Source organism: Pleurodeles waltl, chromosome 1_2 (genome assembly GCF_031143425.1).
Source record: "Pleurodeles waltl isolate 20211129_DDA chromosome 1_2, aPleWal1.hap1.20221129, whole genome shotgun sequence".
NCBI classification, from domain to species: domain Eukaryota; kingdom Metazoa; phylum Chordata; class Amphibia; order Caudata; family Salamandridae; genus Pleurodeles; species Pleurodeles waltl.
The window spans coordinates 795317077-795330589 of NC_090437.1; the positions used below are offsets into that span (position 1 = coordinate 795317077).

The 13513-nt window shown below is 43.7% G+C and overlaps 1 protein-coding gene across 1 annotated transcript in view; it reads left to right on the forward strand.

The window, feature by feature from the left end:
* Positions 1–13188, forward strand: part of ANXA10 (annexin A10) — a 355700-nt gene extending 342512 nt beyond the window's left edge. The window contains exon 12 of the mRNA XM_069205838.1: positions 13021–13188. Within this exon, the coding sequence (XP_069061939.1) occupies positions 13021–13089 (69 nt within the window). The 3' untranslated portion in view covers positions 13090–13188. The remainder of the gene's footprint in view (positions 1–13020) is intronic.
* Positions 13189–13513: the final 325 nt, after the last annotated feature.

The following is a 13513-nucleotide window of genomic DNA, read 5'->3' on the forward strand; positions in this document are numbered from 1 at the left end:
GGCTTAGAAATGTACGAGGTCCACTTTCAGTTCCATCCTGTCTGCCAGGGTTCCAGTAGGGGATGTGCCAGTCCTTTGTGTGAGGGCAGGCTACTGTCCTTTGACATGTAAGTGTCAAGCCCTCCACCCTCCCAGCCCAGGAAGACCCATTCAATATGCAGATGTGTGCAAGTGTGACTGAGCATCCTGTGTTTGGGGTTTGTCTGAGTGAATGCACAAGGGAGCTGTCAACTAAACCTAGCCAGACGTGGACTGCAAGGCATAGAAGGATTTAAGTGTATAGAAATGCTCACTTTCTAAAAGTAGCATTTCTAAAATAGTAATATAAAATCCAATTTCACCATTAAGCAGGATTTTGTATCACCATTCTGGCCATACTAAATATGACCAGACTACTCCTTTCCGATCAGGATCTACCACTCAAACAGTATATGAGGGTAGCCCTAATGCTATCCTATGAAAGAAGCAGGCCTCACAGCAGTGTAAAACTAATTTAGGATTTTTACACTACCAGGACATACAGAACACACATGTTCATGTCCTGCCTTTTACCTACATAGTACCCTTCCCCATGGGCTACCTAAGGCCTACCTTAGGGGTGACTTATGTAGAAAAAAGAGAGTTTTAAGGCTTGGCAAATACATTTAAATGCTAAGTCGAAGTGACAGTGAAACTGCACACACAGGCCCTGCAATGGCATGCCTGAGACATGGTTAGGGGCCTACTTATGTGGGTTGCACAACCAGTGCTGAAGCCCACTAGTAGCATTTAATTTACAGGCCCTGAGCACATGTAATGCACTTGACTAGGGACTTACAAGTAAATTAAATAAGCCAATTGGGTATGAGCCAATGTCACCATGTTTTAAGGAGAGAGCATATGCATTTTAACACTGATTAGCAGTGGTAAAGTGCGCAGAGTCCTAAAGCCAGCAAAAATGAGGTCAGAAAAAGAGAAGGAGGGAGGAAAAAAGTTTGGGGGTGACCCTGCAGAAAGGCCATTTCCAACAACGGGCCTTCATTCTGCTGAGGGCATACTCTGCCTTGGAGGTAAAGAAGGCATTGAGTTCTATTTTAGCCCTTTTGAGTCAACAGTGTAGGGTGGGGGAGGGAGTCAGAGTATATTGCTGTGTGAGGGTCAATATCGCCGTCTCGAAGCCTGTTTGTTGAGAGCATCTTTTGGCATTTGATACGGCCGCATCTTTTCATCAAGTGGACCCTTCCTGAGGTGACTGAACCTCTATTGTGTTCCAAATTGGTGGCGAAGTGAGTTCTAAGTTGTTCTTAGCCCTGAGGAGTGGGGTAGCGCGAGATATTAAGACGCCAAGGCTTGCGCCGGGTTGGGGGTGAGGAGGATGGACGAGTGGTCGGAGAGTGCAGCTGCCAATATACGGGAGTCCGTGACGAGGACCACTGTCCCTTGAGTTATCAGAAAATAGTTGAGTCGAGAATGTATGTCATGTACCAGAGACAGAAAGGTATAGTCTCACTCTGCTGGGTGTGCAATGTGCCAATGATCTGTCAATCCATGATCCAGAATGATATCATTCATTAGGGCCCTGTCAGCTGCGTTACAACGGTCTAAGGGACCTTTAAGATCCATGGTTGGGTCACGCACCACATTCTAGTCACCTCCCAGTAGGAAATGCACAGCCCCAATCTCCGTAAGGAGATGATTGAACACCCGGAAGAAGGACCTGTTAGTCCTTACTAGGGCATAAACAGACCGACACATAGTACATGATCACCAATCCTTAGTTTAGCGAGCACGTAACGGCCATAAGGACCTGCGTATATGGATCGCTATGCCTCATTTCCAGGACAAGCCTGAGTTTGGGATCAAAGTGGTGGAGCAGCTGCTATGTATTACCCGGCCTACCCTGTCACGTAGTAGCTTTTCTGATTCAGAAGAGGAAAGGTGGGTTTCTTGTGGAAGGGCTACGTCAACCTTCTGGGATTGCACATAGTTAAGTACTTTTTTCCATTTGATGTAGTGGGTAAGGCCATTCACATTCCAACATATCAAAGACATTGTGTACATGGTCGGATACTGTTGGGCGTATGCCCCTAGTTGTGAGTATGCGTGAACCAGGGACGGCAATGAGGGATGCCCAAACAAAGACACAGTGAGAGAGAGGGAGGGAAAGAGGTGGGGGGTAGGTCGTCACAGAAAAAAGGGGGGCCGTTGGTCACCAGGGGTACTGACATCTACTAGGGTTGAGTGCAAGAGGAAAAAACCTCAAAAAAGCAGCTGGTGGGCAGGTTTACCACTGAGTTTATCCAAGGGCATGACAGCTCCAGATCTCACCCTCATCCGTGGGAAATCAAGTCTGCTCGAGGGCCTTGCTGCTCGCAATCTATGGGCTATCTACTTTGTGCGATTAACGGACTGCTCCTAAGGAGTGGGCAAATGTAGCCTTGCAGGCATGTATCCAGATGAACCGAGACAGCGATTATCCTTAGAACAAGAAGGGGACCAGGCTCAGGATTCCTTTAGGGGCACTCGTCACTCCATTAATCATTGCTTCTTGAACAGTGTCAGTACAGTATCTGCAGAAGCCGAAGAGGCTGAAATAGTTGAGCCATGGGGTTACGTGACTCGTAACCCCCCTAAGGCACCCAGTGGAAAAGTGGGTCCTCTTCCGGGTCCCCAAGGCAGTGTTCTAAATGTCCTGTGTTGAACACAGTAATTCCCCTATGGGAGCACCAGGGCCTGTTCAATGTGCATTGCCTCTAGCTTGACTATGAGAGGGTGCGTGCCGCAAGTGAACCCAATGTTCTTTTAGCACCACTGAGGCCAGTGCAGAGAAGAATTTTACTAGAGCCCGCAGTGACAACCAAATGTCACGCAAACCACAGTTTCCTTGGTGGTGGGTCCATGTGTGGCAACAGGTTTTCCCTCAGGCCAGTCTATCACTCTGCATCACCTACCCATAAGCATGCCCGTCCTCTGTCCCCACGGACACGGAGGGCGTCAAGTCTGTCCTTCAAGCCAGGGGGTATAGTGCCTCTACGCCGTGAGTGCTCTCGCACCCACTCTGAGGAAGGGACACCCAGAGGGCCCCACTCGTCCCCCTCTCTGGTTAGGTCAAGCTCGTCCCCCGTGAGCAGTGTGCAGAAGTCCTTATGTTGCCTGAGTATGCAGGCCCCTGAGTCCCCACTCACTGTCTGAGAGCCAGGCAACGTGGGGTTGGTGGTGGCAATTTACCCGCCACTGCACTGTCTTCTGGGGATGGTCCCGTTCCGTGGGTCCAGGGAGGCTCAGCTCCTGTAGAGAGGCAGGGGGAGTTACGAGACTGTCCTGTCACTTCCCATGTCCCTCATGATATATGCATGTGTGGCGAGAGGGGTTAATGTCCGGTGAGCCCTTTTCTGCCTGTGACGGCCGCTGAACACTCCCGCCGTCACACGCCTGTCCGGTCGGCTCCACACGTGCCTGGGGCTTCACAATGCCTTATAGGCCGCGATCTGGGGCCTCTACCTGGGTCGCGGATCGTTGCAGCTCTGCTCTTCTCATTGTGGGGGTGCCCGGATCACCTCCGCTGCCCCAGGAGAGGTTAGAACGCCCTTCCTGTAGTTCCGCCACCATCCCTTCTTTGCCCTCCGGTGTGCAGAGCCCCTTTAGCAAGGGGCCAGACCATGCCACCAGTGGTTTAGAGCTCTGACTGATGTGAGTTCAGATCACCACGGTGCGCACCACCAATGATTTTCTGCCATGGAAGAACCGCTATTGTGATTTGTGGATCGTAATTAGATTGGTTGATTATTGTCGGGCTGGCGGCGTTGGTGGTTGAACCGCCCTTTTCCGTCTGCCAGTGTCCTGGCGGTTTTGGAAAAGTGGCTGTTTTTTTGCGGTCTGAGCTGTGTAACTCTTAATAAGGCTGCCGTATGACTGCCAACATGGTGGTGTTTTGGCGGATGCCACCACAGCGGTCTTACCATCAGAACGCCAAAGTCGTAATGAGGCCCTTAGTGTTCTCTGGCTTAGCAGGTGAGTGGAATAATTTAAGCATGAATTCCTGCTATGAGAAACAGTAACAGCAACACAATAGTTATTAAAATGCTTAATAGTTTAGCGTTGTACAGTGATGTATGGCAAGTGTTGCATGGGGACAGCAAATGTCTTAAAGCAGAAACTGCAAGCTTGCCTTCTTCCAGGGTAAACACAGGATGAGGGTGACCTGCACAGAGTCTTGGTTTTAGAAGCGAAATACTGGTCTGGAGGTCAAAGGGCACGAGTTTAGATCTGCACACATATATTTAACTTTTTCACTTACTGTAGGCACAGTCGTGTTAGTTGTTTATCTTCCAAACGATGACATTTTGCAATTTGATTGATGGAAATGTAGGAATGTTATCTGATGCATTTAATTGTTTCTTGTTTTTAAATCAAAGGTGTTTATATGTATGTCCGTCTTTTATATCACATGGTCTTACTTTCCCATGTCTGCAGTAAACTTGCTTGTGAGAAAGGAATATATTGGTGTAGCAGTAGGACTAGGAAAATATTTGTGCTCGTTGAGACCAGTCTATTAAAATCACCAGGAATTTTCCTACATCTTGTTTATATAGTCATTTGTTTTTTAAAACTTTGATCGGCAAACACATCAAATAAACATATATATATTTTTTTTTTAAAGGCTATGTAACTGTTACAAAGGGGCAGGCACACATTGTGGGTTCAATGAAGTTTATTCTAGGTAAGCTACAGAAATAAAATATCACAAATACAACTAGAGAGAAATCCTTTCCCCTTCTAACCGATCTCCCCAGCTACAACATATCACATTCTAGATGACCTCACACAACTGAGATTCCACTTCCCTTGTTCCACCTACAAGCATTTAGCCTATGGCACAACTTCTACCCTTAAAACACAAAACTAATCCAACGGACAAAAACATAAACATCACTATGCAAAACACCCAACACCAAAACATAAAAGGATCAAACACCAAAAAGCCTACCATACAAAGACACAAGCACCACAACCCACAACAATTGACAACAAAGCACCACAGAGCCAAACATCATATAAAAATATGTCCCATAGAGCACAACACCATAGACACCAGTACTCCATGATAAAATCCTTGTATTTACTTGGCAAAAACACAGAACCTCCAACATCAAGTCTCACTGTGTCTTCCACACACACTTTCATCGAGCTGACACAAAATATTATGACTCACCGGAACATGCAACAATGACTCTTTGAACTGACTTCTCATCTGACCATTCAGAAACTCAAACAGTGACCCTGCAATGAAATAGCTTAAAAATTAGTGCTACCTCTCATGTCACAAAAGTCATCAAATAGAAAAACTAACATAGATAGCTGCACTGACATGCATTTTAAATGTGCTAGTGCTTGTATTTCAGAGTTCAACTTAAGTGCTTTTTGATTTAAATCACGTTAGAAGAATATATTTGGTGTTAAAATGTCATTTAGACTCTAGACTACCAGTGCAAATAGAAACGATATGGAATTTCTTGTGATTAATGAAAGATTAATGAGTTTGAAAATGCGTGCAAATGAGAGAAAGGCACTTCTCTGTTATACTTAATAGAATGCAACAACAAAGCTTTTTTGTTTGAAATGAAAAGTATTACTTATACTGATAAAATATTATTAATGTTGAATTTATAAGTTTGCATATTATATGTGTTTTACTAAAAGGTATTAATTTAATGCATTTTATATTCTGTCTTTGTGTTACCATAAATTAGGTCTGCATAGCTGTAATTTACAGTCATGTAAAAGTGTGAATTATTTTTTCATCACTTGGAGTCTTCTTTCAGATTTCATTCCAATGAGAAGCAAAGTCCTTTCATAATAGACCAGTTGTTTAAACGTGGAAAGATCCAATTCTTTATCCTTGAGAAGGAGAACATTGCAGGAACATGGACTGAGATTGTATACATTTGTTCCAAACCTGCTTGGAGTCACACGGAAAGGAAATGTTTCCATGACAGACTTGGAAAGTCAAATTGATTTGTGTAATTTGAAATACCGATGGACATTCAAACTTTGTTCAGTCTTGGTCAGTCTGCAGAAATTTTCCTGAGGAGGCCTATGCAGACCCAGATGCTTTCAGTTGCCTTGCTGATGAATATTCTCTGAATGCTATATCACTTGGAGAGGTAGCTTCCTCTCTGCCATTTTCTCTTACCCCTGAAGTGCCTTTTTAGATTTAGCAACCCTTTTTTTGCCCTTCAGAAGACTTTGTCTAAGCTTCTGATATGCTGATGCTTTCTCTTTTTACCTATTGTTTGCCAAACTTAGTGATCTGCAGTCCAAGATTATCTTTTTTCAAATAATTTTTGCCCTTTTTGTACTTTTTGTATTTTGCCTGCATATGTTTCTTCCCACACATGTATTTCCTTGATCTGGTTAGCTTTAGGGTTGATCTGTGCCCAGCCAAAGTTTACTGACTGGCTAAATTTGAATTGACTAATGATTGTCAATACTGAGCAGCGAATCATATCTGTGTCTCATATATTCTTATTAATGTTATGTATTATTTTACTTGAATGCTTAATCTTATTAATCTTAGTACGCCTGAATTATTTTGCAGGGCCTTCTTGAAAAACAATTTGGATTTTTCTATGATTGAATGACAACTCCGTTAAACAATCAACCACCACTAGGGTCTATGATTCAGCGCACATCAGAGTAGCAAATGGGTCTATAATATCAATTGCCAATTTATCGCATGGAGCAGAGGGAACTTCAACTGTTACAGTGGGTACTGTAACAGTTGAAGCCTGTGACACCTGTTAGATGTTAGAACATTAAGGAAACCAACATAGCAAAATATTACACCCACATGAAAATATTGCACCCTCATACCTTTTATTAATATTTGGACCCTGGGAAAGGGGTCCCTGGGCTTAATTAGGCCAGGGTGGGAGGGGGGACAACACATCAGGCCTGTGGGACCAGGGTATCCCTACCTTGCCCCCATGTCCTTTTCTGTATGTTTTTAGGTCTCAGAACAGAGTCCTGAGTTCTAAAATGGCTGCCACCACTTCCTGATTGATGTGGTGGCAGCCAATCAGATCTCAGCAGGAGATCTGCTGGATTCACTGAGCCTCTGTTTCCCTAGTTTTACAACGTTTTTGAACACTGATTGCTCAAAACCTATTGAATGCAGTTTGGGCTGTAGTTGTGTCTAACTTTCCCATGGAAACATGAATAGGGAAAACATGTTTTGGGACCCTCCCCTTTTTCCCAGCCCCAGCTTGATGGATCACCCCAAAACTTTCCATGAGCAAAAGTTTTGTGGAGATTCATCAAACAGTCCCAACGTTATCAGCAACTGGCATCTCCTATGGAAACATGATCCTAACTATAACTACCCCATGGCAACTATAAATAGATAGATCTATAGATAGATAGATAGATAGATAGATAGATAGATAGATAGATAGATAGACACAAGTCACTAAAGTAGCCTCTGCTTAAACCTCTGGTACCTTCACACAAAGCAGTCAGGCTTAACTTAGAGGCACAGTGTAATTATTTATGCACCACACAAACATTACTAAAGTGGAAGCATCACACAAGGAAAAATCCCAAACCAATTTAGAAAAATAAAGAGCATTTTAATAAGTAAAATGATACCAGAATAACAAAAATCCAATTAGTAGAACTGGAGATATTCATTTTCATTTTTTTAGGCAGATCTAGTGCCTAAATGCACAAAGCGCCACTCACAGTCATCTGCTGGGGCCAGACCAATGGAAAGTCACAAGTTCAGACTGACTGCACTGGTGCTTGGGTTCAATACAGGGAACAGGACAGTCTGTCTGAAAAAGTTACATTTTCATAGTTAGGACTTATAAGTAAATTATGTGCCAATCAGGTGTAAGCCAATTGTACCATGTTTCAAGGAGTGCACACAAGCTCTTCAACACTGGTTAGCAGTGGCAAAGTGCACAGGTATTAATGCCGACAAAAGCGTAATTCAGAAAACAGGAAGGGTGAAGACAAAGAGAGGGCCAAGTCCAACAAGTCTTCTCTAATGCAAGATCAGGTTTTGACTTAACTGCCCTTTTGCATATTTTACCTGACACAAGAATTTTGATTGTTAATTCTGTATCTTCAATGTACCACGGTCTTTTTTTGTCAAACCTATCTCCAATAATTGTGTCACATCTTACAGTCTGGCGCTACTTGACTGTGCAGAAATAAACATAATATCCATGCTCTTTAATTGAATGTAAAAAAATAACAATCATGACTTCAGCGTAGGAAGCTGATCCAAAAGACATGTTTCAAAGTCAAGCTACATTGAGCCACCTACCGTTACAAGGCAATAACAAAGATCATATTCCATACAATGCATCTTCAGAACAAGAATCTGCATTACCAGGATATGACACAAATTACCAGCCCTATACCAGCAGTAGGAGATAGGTACAGACCTTGCACAGGAACCAGCATCATATCCAACACAAGCACCCGTTTAGAGCTTGTATAAAAATGTATTGTTCTTGCTTAGGCAGAACTTCTGAAAGAATAGGGAAACCTGAGAACTGTAAGGACGATATACTGAGTACCTTCTGAGAAAAACATGATTTTTTTCTTATGCAGATTTCCTATTCATCCAAGAAACATAAGAATAGATGTTCTTCCTGATATGAAAGAAATCTATTGGCAGAGGAACTTTCAATTCAGCGGGCTAGTATTCCAGGATATAGTGGTTCAATCCTTGTTGGGAGCTATGCACAGGGCCAGCTGCAAGCCGGTGTGACCAGCGCCACCGTCCGGACGGGTGGGGGCACTGTGTTAAAACGTATATCATAGTTTTACAAACACCTGCTGCTGCTGTTCCTTCCGTCCAGTAATTTCCAGGCAACAATCAAAATGTCAAGATCACTACGGTGATTAATGTTCTTCCTATAGACAGGTGAGTTTATCTAGTGGAAGTTTTGACTCATCATAAGGTAGAGCAGAGGGTCAATATACCTGCTGCAAAGAACGTCTACCATGCAGATCACAAAATGCATGTAATGTAAATAGGTCACTGGCTTAATGCTTTTGTCAGAGAGATCCTTTTGTTCCTTGCAGTTTCTAAGTTAAAATTCTAATGTAGAACAGTGAGCCACTAATTGACATCAAAGGGCTGCATGCAAACTGCAAGGTAAAGATTGGAGCGTTATGATATTTCCTCAGTCTTTTATTATCCTAAAGTTGCAAAAAAGGTTCATTTAGATAGAAATTGTTGGAAAATGGGTTCTTGGTAGGGCAGGTAGGTACCTACACCTAGCAACAAGCCACTAACCTCAACGTAGGTACAGTTAGGTCTCAGTAAATTAATCCCAGCTCAACCCTTGGTAGCTTGGCAACGAGCGTCAAGGCTTAACTTAGGAGACAAAGTGTAAAGCATTCAAATATCACAAAACAGTAATTAAATAAAACACAGGTAACAGTTTAAAAATCCAAAACCAATTTATAAAAATAGTTTATATTTTTATCTTTAAAATGACACAAAAACGATTAAAATCGGTTCAGGGGAACCGGAGATATGAATTTTTAAAGAATTATTACTTTTCTAGCGCTTAGAAACAAAAAGCGCCAATCGGGTCATCTGGTTGCACCTCGACCGGGGCAAAGTCAAACTTTCAGGCCGACCGCAATGGAGCCCTGCTCGGCTACAAGTCGCGGGAGGCCTCGGTTGAAAAGTTACCTTCTGACTTAGTCTTTATTTTGAAGTTTTTCTTCACCGGGACGAACCTGCCAGTTGAATCCGACCTCCTGGAGCCCTTGTCCGGATACGCGATGTGGGTTTCCTCGGTGGAGACTTTTACCTTCGGACTTAGTCGTTTTTTCGAGATGAAAATCCTTCGACCGGGGTAAACCTGGATCTTGATCCGACGTCCATGGAGCCCTTCTCGGATACGATGGCTGGGAGGTCCCGGTCAACTTTTTACGTTCGGACTTAGTCTCTTTTTTGGATGTTTTTCTTTACCGGGACGAACCACGAAGTCAGGCCGGGTCGCGGTTGAGGCAAGCCGGCTAGAATTTCCGCGGCGGGTCGGTCCCTCTCTGGAGCTTTTTTCCAAAAATTCTCAAATCTTTTCCAAACTTCTGGGGCTTCACCCAGATGTTCTTTTAAGGTTCTTTTGGGGTCCACAGCTCACCCCAAGGGTCCAGAAGTTCTGTGATGGTCCTTGGGGGGTGCGGACTTCAACTCCCAGAATGCACCTGGCGCAAACTCCTTTTTGGCCACTGGACAGTGGTCAGCTGGTCGCTTTCTTTAGGAGTTGGTGCAGGGGACTCTGGTTTAGCAATTTTTCACCTGTAGCAAACAGGGAGCCCCTCCTTGAACCAGTTGAAGCCAGGCAAAGTCCTTCTTGTGGTGAAGCCCAAGTGTGCAGCTGGTGCAGTCCTTCTGAGTGCAGGGTCCAGGTGCAGGCCAGGGGTCCAGCAGGGCAGTCCTTCTTCTTCTTTAGTTCCTTTCTTGTTGATTTCTGGAGGGGATCTGAGGTGTGGGTGCAGGTCTGCCAGTTTTATCCTTGCTCCTGGGTGAAAAGCAGGGGGGCCCTGGTTCTCCAATCAGGGACAGGGTCGTCCCCCTGTGATGACCACTTCCTGGGAAGTGTGGCAAAAATCCATCCCAGAAGGCAACAGTCTCTAAAAATCCAACATGGATGAATCTGATTTTTGGAGGTTACATCTGGCTGAGCCCACCCACTGGTGTGGCTAAAAATCATAAACACACCCCTCTCCTGCCCTCTCCTAATCTAATCAAGGGGGCACCTAGCTGTCTGGGGTTGCAGGATGTGGGGGTGTTGCTGGGTGCTGCAAATGTCCTTCTCTGACTTTGAAGACCAGTTTGGCAGCCCTCCCCCTTCCTGCCTCACCATCTGCTGAGGGGAGATTCTCTCCCCCAAGCACATTCCTTTGTGTGAAGCCTGGCCACTTCACACCTCATCAAGGCAGCCTGGCAGAAGCTGCTGCAGGCTGGCCAATCAGAGCACAGCAGCAAAAACAATGCAGAGCTGAAATTGGCAACTTTTTAGGTAAAGTCTAAACTTTTTACCTGAACTAGTTATATTAAATCCAACAACCGGAAGTTGTAGGATTTATTACAACAATTAATTTGATACCAAATTCTTGGTATGCAACATTTAAGGAGACTTTAAAATTTAAAATAAAGTCTGCCCATTCTAGCCTATGAAGGCCATTTACTTCAATGAGGGAAAAACGAATTTGGCTGTTTTTACCTCACCAGGGCTTATAAATCTATTTGTATAAAGTCCCTGCTTATAGTTACATGGCACCCAGCCCTAGGGGCACATAGGGCACACCTTAGGGGTGACTTATATGTAAAAATAAGGTAGTTTAAGACTTTGGAAGTACCTTTAATTCCAAAGTCGAATTTGCATATAACTTTAATTTAAAAGCAGCCAGCAAGGCAGGCTTGCTTTTAAAATGACACTGGGCACCTCAGCAATGCACCTAGGTGTGCACCACCTATGCTGTGGTCCCTAAACCTACATGCCCTACCATATACTAGGGACTTATAGGTAGGTTAACTTAGCCACTTATAATTAGCCTAATTTGCATATCCATTTTACACAGAGCACAGGCCCTGGGACTGGTTAGCAGTACCCAGGGCACCTTTAAAGTCAGGAAAACACCAGCAAAAAGTGGAAAATGGGGGCAAAAAGTTATGGGGCCTCTGCAATCAGCCCTGTTTTCTCACAGAAATCAATTCTCATTACTAAAGAGAACCTCCAACCATTTTGTTATGTTTTAAATTTTGAGTTTTGCCTCTTCAGACCAAGCACTCTTAAACTATACTGCCTGCCAGTAATGATGACATCTGACTCCTACACCTTTTAGTCCTCTGTCTTGTGTAACATTTTCTATACAATAATTTACATATGATTGATTGTCTCCTTGTAATGTATGAGTGGTGCTATAAAAACGAATGAATCTGAGAGTGGTTATGGAGACTTGAGGAGCACTGTAAAAGGGCGGTAGTGAGGGAATCCGTGGCGGGTGTGGTCATTGGCGGTGCGCCAGCAAACATTGTTGCCTTGGGCGCCACCAGCTCGGAAGCCCGCCCTGGCTATGCACGTTACAACTGGATGACAGAGACTATGTCGTACTGTGTAGCTTATTGACATGCCAAGAACCTCTTTGGGCTGATTTTTAGGGGTGGCGAAGGTAAGCAGTCAAGAATTAGGACCTCATTTAGAGTTTGTCAGGACATTAGCACAGGCTTAAACTGTCAGTGCCCCTGCCCTGCCATAATCTTGATTGGACAGACTCTTTAAGAGTCAGGGGAAATGTAGGGTTTTTAACAGTAGAGTCTCGGCTGGCCTTTGATCACTAAGCTACCAGCTTGCAGCGGAAGTCACCAAATCCTATTTAGACGGAGCAATCATCCCTGCCCAGGTGTGCCATGCTGTTAGGTAAAAGTTAGAAGAAATTATTAAATGGTTCCTCTGCCTCTTTAAAATGGCTGAAAGAAAGACAGAAAACTATTACAATTATTGCAGCAAGCATGCGGAGCAACGGGTTCTGAACTGTGTATGTTCACATTCAAGGTTAACTTACCTTCTCCATATATGACTGCCCGTTCGGTGGGCGTTATAGAAGATGGAACAATATCTCTGTACAGAACAGAAATAGCCCGTATTCTTACACAAAATAGTACCTTGGTCTTAACATTTTTTTTAATTGGAGAAATACATCATTTCATTTGTTGAAGTTGCACACCTAGTTTATTGTGGGCATTTATTTGAGAATAAGTTGCTATTTCAAAATATTCCATGTGTTTCTGTTTCTCAGTTACTTTACTATTTAGAATGATACTGTCTTTCTATTTACTTTAAAATGTGAACAAAACTCTTCCCGTGGCTAATCATTGAAAAACACACAAAATAATGAACCCGTCCTTCTGAGTGCCTGTATTATTTTTGATTTCCTCTGAGTGACACCAATGTCTGATTGAATGAAAATATGTCATAATTCTACATTAAAGTATCCTTTCTCTTGCAGCATTTTACTTCCGGACACTACAAGCAAGCTTTGCTCGCCATCTGTGCGGGTGACACCGAAGACTGCTGAGGAAAGAAGATTCAAAAGCAAACCCACATTCATAGACGTTCAGTTGTTTTGATTTTTTCTTACGTTTAGAACATCTTTCATGACCTAACTGTAAACGGTATGGTGTTTATAAATAATATGATTGCGTGCTATTTGCATCGTTTCAACCACGCAGAAATCGGTACCATTAAAGGATTTCAAACACACGTACATAACTGACTGTTTCTGTCACTCCAAGACTTGCTGCTCTCCCATTTGACCTCTTGCACAGAAACAGAATCATCATCTTCCGTTCAAAGGACCATGTGCTTGGGCCGGACTCCCTGAAGTAAAATGCTGTTTGACATATAATAAAAGGCTGTCAGTAGTCGGTCCCAGGGAAGGGATTCACTCACAGCTTCAGAAGGGCATGTGCCGGGGAAGCCCTCACTGTCAAGACATCTTG